At 40.8% G+C, this 16490-nt stretch overlaps 1 protein-coding gene across 1 annotated transcript in view; it reads left to right on the forward strand.

Moving 5' to 3' along the window:
- ASPG (asparaginase) overlaps positions 1-16490 on the forward strand; it is a 49880-nt gene that overhangs the window by 15702 nt on the left and 17688 nt on the right. The window contains exons 6-10 of the mRNA XM_014957402.1: positions 140-266; positions 7030-7142; positions 8862-9047; positions 12253-12366; positions 15403-15522. Of these exons, the coding sequence (XP_014812888.1) occupies positions 140-266; positions 7030-7142; positions 8862-9047; positions 12253-12366; positions 15403-15522 (660 nt within the window). The remainder of the gene's footprint in view (positions 1-139; positions 267-7029; positions 7143-8861; positions 9048-12252; positions 12367-15402; positions 15523-16490) is intronic.

Here is a 16490-nt window from a genome sequence, read left to right on the forward strand (position 1 = left end):
GAGTTGTAAACATCTACTAGCCTCTGAGTTGCTTTAAAGATTTAGAAAACACTTTATAAAGGACAGACTACAGTATTTATCTGCTGAATCTTTTAATTACTGGCTTATTCATAGACCTGTTTCTTTACTTGTCTTGCAGGTGTGCCTGTATTTTTATAATAAACTGTACAGGGGAAATAGGGTGACTAAGGTGGATGCTGGGAGTTTCAATGCCTTTTCCTCACCTAACCTGCCTCCACTTGCAAATGCTGAGGTTGATATTACAAGTAAGCAACATCATCTCTTAAGCCTTGTAATTTATGCCACATGCAATATAACTTGAGCTGAAAAGAAAAGAATCTGTGCCTATGTAGTTGAAATGCTGTTTATAAATTCAAATATCTTTGAAAGCCCTGCAGTTTGACTCTACTTTAGCTGCTCTGAAACTGTTTAAATATTAGGAAGACTGAGAATTTGTGATTCAACTGCATTTATCTATTGAATATAGATGTGAGCTAGACTGACTTTGACTAAAGATCCAGAGTTACCAGAGGGAATGTTACCCCTGTGTCATGAAAATGCTTGCTCTGAAGATAAAAATGAGGGAGTGAGGACTGAAAGAACAAAGAGTTTAATCTCATTAGTGACCATGCTGGGCTCCGAAATCAGGCAAAAGAGTCATTGTAGAGTACTTGCAGCTTCAACAGATTCTCTGTTTGATGCATGTCATTGTGTAAGATGTTTTACTGGATATTTAGGACCTGTCTGAACTGCAAGCACACTGAAAACAGCAGACCTAGAATATGCTCTGTGTGAAGTTGTTTTTTCCCCCCAAACTTACTCAGGCTCCCTATAATTTCTGTGTCTGTTTTTGAAAGACAGGAAAAAACTACTTGAAGATTTCAGTACCTGTTTGCAAAGTCATTAACATGCTGATGTCTGTTCTTGGATAAATGGAACCCTTTCTTTGGAGAGAGGAGAAGAGAGACACATTTGGAGTCTAGCCAAATGAGGAATTGCCAAAAAATGTACTAAAGGACAGTTTTAAAAAAATATAACGTTATGTGAGCTGCTTTTGCATAGGTTAGGTATATTAAAAAGGAGTAGGGCTTGGTGACAATCTCCATTATTTTCAAAAACAGGAAATAGGAGGGGGTTCCCAAATTCTTTTGCTAGGTGCCATTAGCGCCAGTGTGCCATTCTGAATGGTTTCTACTACTAGAGAGAGAGAGAGTGAGTGTGCAATCTGGAATAATAAACTTATTCCTTCCACCTAATGAGTGGGAGTGACTTAAAGTCAGAGGATCAAAGTGCTGTGTTTGCAACAGCCAGATACAGACTGAGGAAGCCTGTGAAATACTGTAGTGGTCCGTAAGGCATCTCTCAGGCAGAGAATCTGCCACTGTTGTATTAACTGTGCTGTGTCAGATACGGTGTATCTGAAATCAACAGAAATGCTGTCAGTTGGTTGTTTCACTAAATTGAGAAGTGTCTTTTTTCTTGGGTTTTTATGACTGCATCAAATAGGGTATAAATAAATTCTGTTTACTGACTGATCAATAATGAAATCAACCTGCAAATTGCATGCTATTTCTCTCTTGGATTTGAATGAACTGGTTTGTGATTCCTTCTCAATAGTAGAAAAATTAGAAGGTTATTAAGTACTTCCCTTGGCCTATATTGGGTCCCATTATCTCTTCAGTAGAATGCTCCATTGAGATCAGTGGGGATTTCTGATTTAAAAACTGATGGTGTGATAGGCTCTATTTTTATTAGTTTCAGTTGATTACCCAGTTAGGGGAGCATCATTTGTCCAAGATGACGGTGTCAGTGTTGAAGGATTGTTTCATTTTGAAAAAACATAGTTTATAGTATGGGCAATCTACTAGTGCTGCTTTATTTTGTCCAAAGTAATTGTTTGAAACATGGCTGTCTCCCATGAGTTTGCTTGTACAATCCTCACATGAAATTTCATGGAGACAAGGAACCACCTGGGCTTTTAAAAACAGACCAAACAAATCTAGCATCTTTTAACTGTTTTTTTCAAACGACTTTGTATAATATGTCTTAATCCTCCTGTAGACAGGGCTGACTCTTGCTGCTTCAGCATTATGGAGAGCAGCCCGAGGATGCCAGACGGAGCAGACCATGTGCAGAAACTCTTCCTCAGGCTTCCTGGTTCTAACAAAGCTGGGAATGAAAATTCCAGAGAAGCAGAGGGGGAGAGGTGACAGGAGGGAGGGAGTGGGGAGCATAATGGGGTTGTGGGTTGGTACACAGGAATGAGGAGAGGATGTGATGTTTGAGGCTTGGCATACCATATAGAAGCAACGATCTAGTTCAGAGCCAGACAGAAGGAGAAAGAGTCCTCTTCCCTTCCCTGCCATACCTGCAGCTCTCTTCTTTGGTTTTTATATCCATTTTTCAACCTGTTCCCCCTTCAGATGAGGCTCCCAGTGGGTTTCTGATCCCATCAACTGACTGTGTTCTTGGTCAGATCCTTAACTGTGTTAGAAACACCAAAGAGTCCTGTTGTTGAGTTTCAGATAAGCAAGTGTCAGCTTCCTCAAGACTTTCCATTTAGCACAAGAAACTCATGTAAGAAGTGAAAAATTCTAGCAAACTTCTCAGATGAGTGAGAAACCCAGTGCCAATAGGAAATACTCTTCCAGTAGAATCAGAATTCTCTGTATGAAATGGACAATGTAGGAAAACCAAAAATATTTCTAACATCCTAAAGCACATAAAATAAAAGACCTTGCCTTATTTTTCTCATATTTTGAAAACAGGAGAGACAAGGAGGACTATGTTACTTGAAATGTGTCAAGAGTCTCAGTGTATTTCCTAACTGATTGCTCTCCTCTGTTCTCTATCGTTCTAATGAAGCAAATATGAAACTTGCTGTGTTACCATGGGTGGACTTTCTTCATCACACATGCACGTAACTGCTGGGAGTGGTGCACGCGTACAGGACCATGTGATGAGGAGGACAACTTGGGTAGGGGACAAGCAGAGCCCATATGACTGCACAGCAGCAGATTAGAAGACACTTTTGGGCTCATCTACCCACCACGTCTGTGTCCTGGTTGGCAGTTCTGGCTATTTATAGTAAAAAAACCCAAATTATTTATGTATTAAGGCAAACGCCGTATTTCTTCACTGAAGTGCTTTTGGTCCCGTCCCCCCCCCCACTCCCTTGTTAAGTAGGCATGTTGATTCTTGCAATGGCACCATTCCTTTTAAATATTCATTTCAGAAGGCGTGTGTCAATTGTTTTATAACAAACTGCCAAAAAAGGGGGTCTAGGGTTTGTCTGCCTCCTTCAGGAATTTGCACCCATAGGTTGGCCGGCGCTCCCCACCCCTTGGCTGCCACCACGGATGGTAATGAAGGCCGGGGCACCCTATATAGTGGTAGGGCTCACCCGTAGCCCTGCAGAGGAGGAGGAGGAGGAGAAAGCCTCGCTGTTTGTCTGGAGCTCCTCAATCACAAAAAGCTGTATTTCTTGTTTGATTTCATAACTCGGAGTCCAGTCACCACTCCTAAGGGAGGTGTCGCTCTTAGTTGCTGCTCTCCCATTATAAGTTGAAACCTGCATTGTGGCATAGGCACTATTTAAAAAAAAAAGTTGTGTATTTTTGGGCTGTTTTCTAGGCTGTTTAGAGCTGCTTCCCATTTTATTTTATTTTTCAGTCAGATTGATGTTTTTTCTGTTCTTGTCGCCGTAGTTCTGTGTGTGTATATGTATATGTGTGTGTGAATAAAGCTAAATAAGATAAGGATGTATTTTTGAGCTGTATTTTTAAAAGCTGTAGTGTTTAGTGGCGGGGGGAGATTGGAAATAGCAGAGTATTGTGTATGTGATGGTTTTGTTTGGAAGAATAAACAAAAGGCCTTAGTATCTTGAATGCAGTCTCCTTGAATAATACAATCTTTTCTATCCCAAGCCATTTTGAATACAGTATATAAATAGCTATTGCCTCTTTACTTCACGTACATTGCTTTAAAAACTCTCTTTCTGCTGTGCACAACCAGTAGCTGGGTTAGGTTTGTTCCTCAGCTTTGTATCCATCTTTACGTAATGCCGTGCACTGCATCAGTTAAATTCTGTACAAGCACAGGCCATCCTAGTCAGAACAGCTGTTTTCTGTGTTGTGCCAAAACTGGATATATCCCTAATTGATCACTCTTATCCATAGGATAAAAAGCTGTTACGAACGCCAATATAGACAGCTATTTGTACTTAAGTACTCATTTACTGCTTGTATATGAGTTTCATACTTGAGAAGGTTGCTGTGTGGTATGACTACAGGCTGCGAGACAGCTGGTTTATTCACTACAATGAAGATGCTTGAACTTTGCTATGCAACATAAATATTCTTCCTTTTTGGGGATGTAATCTTTGAGATGGAAGATGCAAAGGGTGTGTTCTAAATTACTTTTTTTTTTTCCCCTACGTGACTCTCTGCCTTGCTTACAGCAGTTCTGAATAAATCTGAGATGAAGTTGGGCTTTTATGTATATTTGTTTGTCTTTGGCTCTTGCATCACACTTGCCTTTTGTTCTGCCTTTGAGACTCATTTGTCTAATGGAAAACTGACATCTGTGGAGTCTGCAGTACCGAGCACGTTGTGTAGGCTGACGAGGTTCATGACCAAGAGAATGTTAACCCAGGGACAATCTTTAGTTGTCTTTTTTTTTTTTAATATAATTTGGAATTACATCACAGCACTATGTCTGCCTGCATTACATTTATCTAGAATATGATATGTTACTTGGTAGCGCGTACTCCAAGAGGACAGGTATAGGCCTGGTATAGGTCTGACTTCTGAACCTATCCTCTCATCTCTCTCCTTGGTCTTCTGCTTTTGGCAGTATTTTAGTGCTCCATGCCAAGGCAGGTTTCCTCAGTTCATTCTTCAAGTTCGTTAAAGGCATTAGGGATGCTTATAGTTGCCAAACTTAGTAGTATGCATTTGTGAAGTTTTGGCAGGGACTCCTAGCTTGTGGAGGATAAAGGAAAGAAAACTCTGATACAATTTTATTGCTGTCCCTTCTTGTAGAGGAGGCTGCTTTTAAAGAATTAATCTCTGTTTTAGAAGGTTGAAAGGATTGGATTTATTGCTAAACACTGACGCTTCTTAAAGCCCGGTGGTCATGAGTGAACATGGTTAGCCAGGCACATGAACCTCAAGCAGAACAAATGCATGACGTTCTGCACTCACCCATGTACCTCCTGCAGGGCTCTAACTCACCCTGGGAAGCTCATGGAGGACTTTGGGAGCTCCTTGGCTTACTACTAAATCCAACCAGTTGGTTTTGGAGCTGTGATGGCCAAATTAGTGGAAAGAAAGAAGCTGTAGAAATGGTCTGTATTTGTATTCTCCCATTCTTGGAATCCACGTGACGTATGGTGGTTTTTTCAGAAAGAACATAAAGAGGCTCTAGCTGCTGACAGGGCACCACGACAGGAAGGGAAAGTTCATAAAGTCTTATAGGTGACTGCTACTTTCTGTCCTGACTTAATGGATTGTGTAGTTTTTCATATATCTGGTAATGGGGCAATAGAGCAGGCTTCAATGGAGGCTTTTAAAGGTGTTCTGAATTTTCTTGCAAATGTGTGTCTGCTGATTGCAAGAGATTGCAACAGTAATTGGTGTGAGTAACTCTCCGCATGGCTGAGAGCAAGTCGGTATTATGCATGCAGATCTTTTATCTGTCTTGCTGCTTGGGAGTTTCTCCAAAACCTAAAAAAGCTTAAATCATGATGGGGAAATGGGTAGTTTTACGGCATGGTCTGCTTTCACTGAAGCATGACTCTGAGCCGTTGGCTGCTGTTTGTTAAACCTCTTCCACTGCCTTGTAGGAGCCATCAGCGCTACCAATGCGGTGCCCCTACACTCAAGTAGTAAGATTCTGAAATCAATAATGCATGACTTGGCTTCTAATAATGCAACACAAACAAACGATTAGTTAAACAGCTGACTTCTGGATCTAAATGTATAATCGGAGTTAATTGAATCCTTGCTATTTTATTTAATCGTTAGTAACTACCTAATAAACTCTGGAGGTGATTAGCGGCAACAGTAACTGCATTTGTCATCTCTTATGTCTGGGAAAAATGAAGGTCTGTTTTCTAAACATGAATCCAGGCTGGTATGAGGCCAACTACGGAACAGTGAAGTTCAGGTCCGTGCGTGACAAGTAAACACCTCACCCGTGCTGGACCTGCACCGTGCTCTGTTGGTTGAGGCTTTCTCAGCACTCTGAACTGGGAGAGCTGGCACTAACTAAGGACACGTCCAACATCAGGAACCCATCAGGTCCAGCACTCGGAGGCTTTTCACAACTCTCAGACTTGTCTCTTTTGAAGAGGTTGTAGTAGAGGTATATATATAGCTTTGTATCTGATACGTCGTGGTGTTCACTGATGGTCATTGAACTGAAATATTCATTTTGCAAGTCTTTGCTATAAAATGCTGTTTAATTGAAATATACGTGGTAAAGATCTCCTTGAAGGGCGCTAATTTAGGAATATTGATGAGTAACACTGATTTATCTCGGAATCTAGACTATAAGGTGTGTTAGATCAGCTGCGATGGCTGCTGTCTTAAGTGTGTCTTCATTTCCTCTTTCCAAAAGTGCATTGCCTTTCATGAACCCCCTACATAAGGAACAGTTTTAATGACAGTTTTGTAAGTATAGAATCATAGAATCATCTCGGTTGGAAGGGACCTTTCAGATCATCGAGTCCAACCATCAGCCTAACACTGACAAAACCACCACTAACCCATGTCCCACAGCACCACATCTGCCGGGCTTTTGAATACCTCCAGGGATGCCGACTCCACCACTTCCCTGGGCAGCCTGGTCCAATGCCTGACAACCCTTTCAGTCGTCTTCATTTCCTCTTTCCAAAAGTACATTGCCTTTCATGAATCCCCTACATAAGGAACAGTTTTAATGATAGTGTTGTAAGTATGAAGGGCTACAAATGTACTTAATATTATGTCTTAATATTAGACTAAAAGGGCCATTTCTCTTTAACAGTAAACTGGGAAACGGTGTGGAGAGCCAATACCAAAAAGAAATTTCGAGTTCACACCAATATGAACAGGAACGTTGGGCTTCTGCGCCTCTTCCCAGGAATCACCGCTGCCGCCGTAAGTGTCAGCACTTCATTTTGGAAGTGAGTGAAGGGGCTACAAATGTACTTATATATATACATATACTTATGTCTTAATATTAGACTAAAAGGGCCATTTCTCTTTAACAGTAAACTGGGAAACGGTGTGGAGAGCCAATACCAAAAAGAAATTTCGAGTTCACACCAATATGAACAGGAACGTTGGGCTTCTGCGCCTCTTCCCAGGAATCACCGCTGCCGCCGTAAGTGTCAGCACTTCATTTTGGAAGTGAGTGAAGTGACGCTCAAATGCCTGATTATTTAGCTGAGGTAGGGAAGCTGCACTGTTGTAGCAGTGGTTGGGGTTTTGGAGGGAAGGGAAAGCATCTGTCATCTTCTGATAAACGTTATTTGGAATGTCAGAGCGCTCAAAGACTATTTCCATATGTCATAAATTGTTGATAAGAGCTTTTCATATATCTTTTGTCTAAACCACCTGGGCTCTGAAACTTAAAATTATTTTATTAGGGCTCATAAATAGGTCAAGTGTGCTTTTCTAGACCGGTGCAGACTACAGTGACCATGGAAATGCTCTCTTGTTGCATATTGAGGGATATTAATAGATTTCTTGTCAAAGAATACACAATATTGTTGGTGGAGGGGAGTGTGAGTATTTCTACAACTCGTGCTTCTTTTTTAAGGTTCATTTTGTCTCACACTGATGGTTAACATGACCCTCAGCATTCATACAGAGCTGAAAATGAGAAGTGGGATTTCGCTGCTGAAAATGTGCAGTGGGATTTTTTTGCCTTCAGAAATTATTTTGCAGAACTGTGGTTTTAGGTAGATTTATCTTTAAATTTTTGTCTAATGCTAGTTCCTTTAAATTGTCAGGTCTTTTGTGGCTGTTGCCATCTTAAATTGAATCCAGTAGTTTGAGCAGCACTCCTCAATTATATTACCATTCTTTTTAGGTGAATATGAACAGATGGAAAGGCAGAGGGGTGGTATATTTGCAATAAAACTCCGACTGCATAGTTAGCCTCTTGGGGGCTTACAGTGTATTGCATTTAGCATATGTGATCAGCAAGGAAACATCTAGGATGTTTACATCTTTCTAGGAAGAGGACTTTGCTAGGCATTCTTTTACAGAGAGGCACAATAGCTACCTCATTAACGATTGGCTCATAATGTATTAGTGCCTCCTTTTTTTTTTTCTGCCTTAAATTAAATCAATTAGCTTTTGAGTTTAAAAACTCCAGGCTTCATGAGAATGTTCTTTTGTCAAAGGTAAGACACTTTTTGGCAGACATTTATTAACAAGACTCTTCGCTAAAGCAACAAATCTAGGCAGGGGTGGGGGTTCTCATCTCAATAATTCTATATTTATTTCATAAGCATAAATCTACCTTTTTGTTCTGCCATGGTGCAACAGTATAGCCTGTTAATGGCACTTGAACAACAGGATCTTTTTTCACACTGAGATCATGAGTGTAGAAAATAGTTTATTTTAAAATCTATCCCTCTAGGAATTTTAAAGGAAGATAAAGAGTGAAATTCTCATTTTTTTTAAAGCTACAGTCTCAGTTATTGCAAGTGGGGAGCACAGAAGGGCATGAGAAGACTGTGAAGACATGAGAGCGTGCAAAAGTATAACAGGAAGAGACCGTTTTTAAAAACTCTATGCCATAGATAAAAATGTTAATGTGACTTAAACACACATTCTGTTTCTCTTCCTTGTGTTGTTTTTAAACAGGTAAAAGCCTTTCTTCAGCCTCCAATTGAGGGCATTGTACTTGAAACTTACGGAAGTGGCAATGCCCCAAACAACAGAGCAGACTTGCTGGAAGAACTGAAGAAAGCAACCGAACGAAAAGTAGTGATTCTAAACTGCACGCAGTGCTTGCGGGGCTCTGTTAAAACTGTCTACGCAACGGGGCAGGTAAGGGTTGTCCAATGACTTCAGACTCTGCTGCTGTGTAAAAGAAACATCCCACTGATACAGCTTGATCGTATACTTTGAGTTGTCTCAGTATCTAAAACCAGATTTCTTAACTGTAAAGATATTACAGAATCACAGAATGCTATGAGGTTGGAAGGGACCTCTGGAGATCACCTAGTCCAACCCCTCTGCCAAAGCAGGTCCACCTACAGCAGGTTGCACAGAACATGTCCAGGCGGGCTTTGAATGTCTCTAGAGGAGACTCCACCACCTCCCTGGGCAGCCTGTTCAGGGCTCTGGCATCCTCAAAGTAAAGAAGTTCCTCCTCATGTTTAGATGGAACTTCTTAATTTCCAAGTTTGTGGCCATTTCCTCTTGTCCTGTCACTGGGCAAGTGATATTGCTGATAACGTAACTATAGCTGACAAATCTTAAGCTGGGAGAATTTAAATATGTATCTGCAAGCAAGATCCTGTTTCTCCTAGTCCAAATAGTCAAAACAGTCAGCTTGAATCCCAAATTAGCAATTGTTTGCTCTTGTCATGTGCAGCACTCCAGGATACCATGCATTAGGTTGTTCGTATCTCTCCCAAAGGGATTTCACTGAGCTAGAAGCTAGCTTTGGGGTCAGATGATCAAATAAAGTAGTATTTGATAGGCTAGCAGTTACTTAGCTACAATGTAAGAACATCAAGAAAGCCTGTAAATCCAAGCAATGTTCCAAATGCCAGTTTTTTTTATTTGACTGGAAGTACAGCTGAATTCAGTGAGAGACTGGAGAACAGTATATAAGGAAGTGTCTGTCTTGCAGAATGGAAATCAGTTGTGTTTAACCCATGAAGGCTAGCTTAAAGCAGACTTTGTGTGGATACTATTAATATTCAGGGCATTTTATAGTGAGTTTCTCAATTATGTTTTAAGACGTGACATCACTGGGAATAATAAAAGGTCAAAGTGATATAAGAGTATGTATTGCACGTGGTAGTGTGAAGGAAGCTGGTTTAACTGGCCTTTATGAAGAGGCTGGCCATTAAATAGCCAAGAAGCACTGCCAGAGGGTGACTCATCCCCCTATTTTAGACACCTGGTTTTGTTGGGAGCAACCACCGTCTGGTTGCTCCCAACCAGCTTCTTCATTGACTGTCAGGTAAACCCAGGGACTCTAGTCGGGTGCTGAAACCTGCCTCTTCTAACATTGGTTTTGACACAGCTTTATATTATACATGTTTCAAGAGCACCCAGTCTGTTTTGAGGAGAAAGAAAAGGAGATTGTAAGAGCTTCTTTCTACCTTTCGATTATCCAAACTTGGTATTTTCTGATATGGGCAGTCATGGAACTGCATGTGACCATGGAAAGATAGAGTTCAGGATTGTGGGCAGCACGCACAAAACAACAAGTAGGACTAAAACTTTAGATTTCAGTTAGGTCAATAAAAGAAACCAAATATATTTGAAAAACAACATGAAAATGAGGCCTAGCTTTTACGCGATCTTCTGCTTGAAATGAACTGCTAAAATGTATGGAAGGAAGAAAAAAAACCTTTCCTATGCTCTGGTTAAAAGATTCTCCGAGTTGACACCTCTAAAATGGCATTTTGCACTGAGATCCAGAATGTTGATAATGCTGAATTTCAATTCAATTTCTGATTCTACTCAGAACTTACTGGTCCACCATAAGGCTGTGTGGAAATCTATCCACTTCTGGCTTTCACTTTTTATATGGAGCATTTACTCTGTTGCTTCAGCATCTGTTGATGGAGGCTGCCCTGTTTTCTTGGCATATTTTGAGGAGAACACTGACGGAGCCAGGTCCTACAAAATTACTTCATGCTTCTTCCTTCGTTGCTTTCTCCTTTACATAAGGAACAGCTCAATGGATGAAGTATCATGGGTGAATGCTGAAAGTTGCTGGAATGTTCACTTCACTTTGATTTGCCTTTAAATAAGATCTTTCACAGGTCTTTGCATATGGCTAGGCCATTTTTTACTCATTCAAGCTAGCCAGCTAGGTCAGCTGAGTCCCTGGTTTCCCTTGAAGTGTTTGTTTTAATTAACTGTATGTCTGGCCTCTGATCCCTCTGCACAGTAGAAACTTGTAAATGAGGGGGCTTTAGGTAGAGGAAGGAAGCTGGGAAATCCCTTCCTCTTTCTCAAACCTGCTGAAAAAGCCCTAACTGTTCTTTGCCTAGCTCTGCAGTACAGAAAGTATTTCTCACCTCCTGTATATGTTTTCACACGAGACTTTTAAAAATGTTAGTCTGGGGCTCTTGGAGGTGATTAATGAGCTGATTAAGGCACTGTATCTTGCTAAAAATAGTAGTTAAGCCACAACAAGTTTCAAAGCTGAAGTTCATATACAAGATAGTTAAAATGCAAGAACTTACTGCAAGATGCTCAACTGTGAGGCATCACATTGTGGCAAAGGTGATGGTCTGTGGTTTAGAAGAGTCCGAGTGTTTGCCCAGGTACAATTCAGTGACAAGAGATCTGAAATCTCCTTTGTCTCTGCTGTCTTGCTACGGGGCTTGCTGACCATAGCAAACATCTTTCTGCTTTTTTTGTTGTGGTTCAGATAGTTTGGTGGGTTTTTTTAACTACCAGAAAGATAAGTTTAAAGGTCATCTTTTTCAATTCTTGTCAAAATTGTGTAAACGACATCTTATATTTCTATGTTCTAAATCATACACTGCTAGTGCAGCCTGAAAGGATCTGAAAATACTCCTGCTGTGAGCAGGCTGTAGTGCTGGAATTCATCCAAAGCAATGCCCCATAAAAGAATGGTAAATATGTCTGTGTGAGAACAGCCTACTTGGCAATGTTCAAAATGCCACTGGGTTAAAACAGAGTAACTGCAGCTTTTCAATAAAGGGACTCTGACAACTCTGCAGATAGCTGATACGGACCTGTAACCTTTCCCTTTTAGCATAGTAAGTGACCGTGGCAAGCGTTTGGGTGAATTCTTCGATGTTATTGCACGAAAAGGAATTTAAAGTAAAAGTCATCTTTATTCAGCTGGCTCTAGTATTTGCTTGGTATTTGATAATGAAAATTACAAAAAATACAGTGGCAGTAGGAGGAGCAAGAGAGTGGAGGCATGGCTGCACACTGTATTCTGTGTAGCTGCTCATCATTCATACACATTTTCTGTTCACACAGGTATTTCTGAATGCTATGCTAATTGGAAACATTATTTCTTTTTATTCAGACTCTCGCTGATGTTGGAATAATTCCTGGAGGTGATATGACACCAGAGGCAGCCCTAACTAAACTGTCATACACCCTCAGCAAGAGTGAGCTTTGCTGGGAGGAGAAGAGGCAGGTAAATATTTCACTGTGACCTTGAAAGGCTTTAACTTTCTCATCTACTGTGCTGGCTTCTGCTTAGCTGAATGCCTTGAGCTTCTCCCTTGCATTTAAAAGCAATTGATTCCAGAGCCATAATGTGGGCATCACATGGGTTTTTTTCCATAAGGAAAATACTGTTAGGCAAATGAATGTATGTAGATTGGGAGAGAAAAGAATTCCCTGCATAAGTCAGCTGAAGACTGTGACCGAGCCATAAAAATGCCATCTGTAAGTGGCAGTAGTCTACCTTGGACGTTTCTGTACTTAAAAACCCGGATGTGGAAATTCTTATGAGAGACAGAATCCCAACCCTACTGAAGTCAGCAAAGATCTTGTCATTGATCTTAGTGTGGTAAAGATTTCATCCAAGACTCATTCACACAAAGCTAATTCTGAAAATAAATATTGCCTACGGCCTCTTCCTTTACAGCATTTCTCATGACAGTGTTAGATTTTGTTTCTTTAAGAGGAGATACACTTTATAAATACATTAAAAAAAATAGAGGATTATTCTAAGAACCATTTGTAACTGATTTCAAAATCATAACCCCTTGAACAATGTTCTTACTGTTCATTGGCATTTCATCAAGGCTTTTTTCCTCAAATTATACAGTTATATACCATGTTCCTTTTATACAAGGAACACGTAGCTCTGAATTAGGTAGGGGAGCAGCAGCCTGCAGGAATGCATGTGCTTCTGTGCTTGTACGCAGCAAAATCCTAATCCTGACAGAGATGACATCATGATGAGTCGCTCTCCAGACTTAAGCACCGCATGTACATGTGTATTTTAGGATGGTGTTTTGTTGTTATAAAAACTGAAACAAATTTGATCGTTATTTCATGGTTAATATCTTCCAACCAGGAGCAACTCTTGAGGCAAACATATTTGGATACCTGTGATCCTAAGCGGAGTGGCTGGTACTACCACTTAACGAGCTCAGGAACAGTTTCAGACTCTGAGATTTTGGTTGTTGGCTGAAGCCTGGCTCTGAAAAATGAGAGGAGGAGGAGGAGGAGCCATGTGCTTCTTCGGTGAGGATGGCAAGAACATACTCTGTGCAAGAACACGCTTGACAAGCGACATAATGCTGTGTGAGGAGTAGTGGTGTTGTGTGTTTGTGTGTATACACTTTAGGAACCTGGGCTCTTTGCTGATGCCCCTTTGGTACACTCACGGACCCAGGAACATCCAGGCACTAGCCTGGTTTTTTTAATGCAGACTTTAGTCTTCTTGCACAGAGGATGATTTGACCTGGGACGGGAGAAACTTTCCCAGCTGGCTTCCTGCCTACGTGTGTGAGTTAAAACTTAATTTGGGATCCAGTTTGCTGAGGTGAGATACCTGACTCACTCAGGTGAGGAGCTGGTGATAGCACGTTTTAGGTACCGCTGGCACAAGGTGCTCCTGCATCTTCGTGTGCCGCCCTTCGGAATGAGCTACGCAGTTTTTGTGTGGTGGCACCAGGACCTCCTTTATATGGTTTGAAAAACAAAATAACTTTTGCAATTTCTTTGGGCTAAGCAGGATTGGTTTCCTCATTTGACTCATTGTACAGACCCACAAACAATTGCGTTGGCACAACCAAGGGTGCAGCGTGCCGCGTTGCCTGGGCAAGAATGACCAGGAGAAGAAGAAAGCCTGGAAATGTGTTGTCTGTGGCAATGTCTTCAGCTACACATATCACCAAACAATAGCCTCCCAAGAGACGGAAGCTCTCCTGAAGCTGGCGTGGTTATTTTAGGATTCTCTTTCAACACGAAGAAGCAAGGAATGTGCCCCCAGACACATGCAGAGCTGGTAGGACCAAGTGAGGCACGTAGGGCTCCGCACCGGGTGCATTTAGGGCAGGTGCCAATTGCTAAGGTTACCTGTGCAAAGCAATGATCTCAACCTGTCAAACCCTAAAAGTGTGCCAAAGCAGTTGGTATCCTCTGAGTTACACGTATATGGGACTCTTCCAGCAGACAGCTACGGTGTTGTCAGCGCTTGGAGTTGGGTTTTTTTTTTGTGTTGTTTTTTTTGGTTTTTTTTTTCTTTAATAAAGGGCATGCCTAGACATAGGTAAACCTGGGGCATTCCTCCGTCCAACATCACATCTGTTTCTTGCAAACTTTCACAATCCTGCTTTTTAAAATTCTAATTGAAATAACTACGTGCTTTATAGCTGCATCAGCAACCTTTGGTGAAAGTGTGCCAGTATGGAAAATTGTCAGAATTGAGGAAACCAGTTGCTTTTCCTTAGTAACTGGCTTCTCTCTCTGTTCTTCACATTTCCCAGAAACCTGTCTTATGGAGTATTTTCTTTTCTTTATTGCTATGTTCAAGCACATATGAATGGGCTGACCTTTTTTGTCCGTTTTGTGGTTTTTTTCTTTCCTCCCCTGGTTGTATTGGATGCACCCCCATCCTGCAAACTGTCCCACGCCTGCTTTAATACTGAATGGCTCGTGCTACTGGGGACCCTCTGTATTTAAAGCTGGCTCTGGGGCCAAATTCTAACAAAATCAGGGCTAACGGAGCTCTTTGAAAATCCACTGCAATTCATGCCCATCCACAGGCAGCACGGCTTGGGCTGTTTTGAGGCCTTCGTACAGGGTCTGTGCAGGAGTACAGGAGTTTGGGAATGCTGGCAAAAGGCAGCATTTCAGAATATTCTGGTCTTGGGCTTCACTCTGCTAATTACTCACTATCTTTGTGGTTTTTAGTAAGCTGCAGTTCACCCCACTAGGGAACTTTTGTCTGCATACTCTAAAAATTGGGGTGTTTTGTTATGTGCTTATTTTGGTTTCTTTGCTTTGGAAGAAAGTTGGTTTTTTTTTTCACCCCTTTGTCTTTTTAAACTTGCAATCTTCATGGGACAGTAACTATTTCTTTAATCTTTTGTCTGCGTTCAATTAGTTTCCATAATTCCTCCAAACAATTTTCTAACTTGATCCTAAGGTTTTTTATTAGACTACTACCATATTTTTCCTCCGCTAACAAAGGATTTGATTGCTTGATTTTCAGATGCTGAGTGAGAACCTAAGAGGAGAAATGACTGTTGTACCCACAGGAGCCAAGATCTCTCTGAGAGATAGCAAGTTTATTCAAGTGATTGCCAGATCGCTAAGTATCAGCAGCAAGGAGGTATATGCTTAATATTTAAAATTGAACTCATGTAAAGCTGTAAACTCAGATAAATGACCCTAGTTTAAAGATTAGGAGCTAAGCTGAAAGAAAAATAGAACATTAGAGCTTTTATATGATTTTTGAGTGTCCCAGCTAACCAGTTGGGTTAGGGAGAAAGGAGACAATGACAAGCATAACATTAAAATGTTTTTAATTAAAGGCATATTAACTTTTTTTTTTTCCTCTTTGTAGCCCCATCTTGAGTTTATTTTCTTGGCTGGCTGGCTGCAATAACAAGCCTTAGATGGTTGCTGTAATTCAGGGTATCAATGATATGAAAAAGTGCTTTGTATTTTTGTGGTCAAATGTATTGACAGTTTGGAGAAATCCAAATAATAATGGGTAAAACAGCTTAATTGTACGTGCAGTCATAGAAGGCTCATACTAAGGAAGAAACTACACAAGTGTAATTTGTGGTGTTTAATATCAGTACCTGCCAATTGAAAAATCAGAAAATATAGTCTTGGTTATAAGATACAAGTATTTGCTTTTCTCTTGGCTTGGTTTCAGGGAAGATGGGATTTTTAGTAGCTAATGAATACTGATTATGTGGTCCTTTAATAAGCCTGAGAAATGGGAGGATATTTAGGGGGCCTATGGGGCTTCTCACTGGAGGTTTGGAAGTACAGGTTACACAAATACCTGAGGAATCACAGGAATAAAGTTCATCCAGTCTTGAGGAGATTGGACTACGTGGACTTTTCCAACTCCTACCAGCACTGTTTCTCTGACTGTACTGATGTGTAACTATGGCAGTACATAGATGGTAATTAGCACGTGCACCTTAAATTGTATATATAGATATCAGATAATTGTAGTGTTGCCAGGGAGGAATATAAATCTTCATGGATGTGAGACCGACAAAATGTAAAATGAACATGAGACATCTTTCCTTCCAAGAACTAAACGCTACCATTTTTAAATAA

This window comes from Calidris pugnax, unplaced genomic scaffold (genome assembly GCF_001431845.1).
Source record: "Calidris pugnax isolate Ruff unplaced genomic scaffold, ASM143184v1 scaffold211, whole genome shotgun sequence".
NCBI lineage: Eukaryota > Metazoa > Chordata > Aves > Charadriiformes > Scolopacidae > Calidris > Calidris pugnax.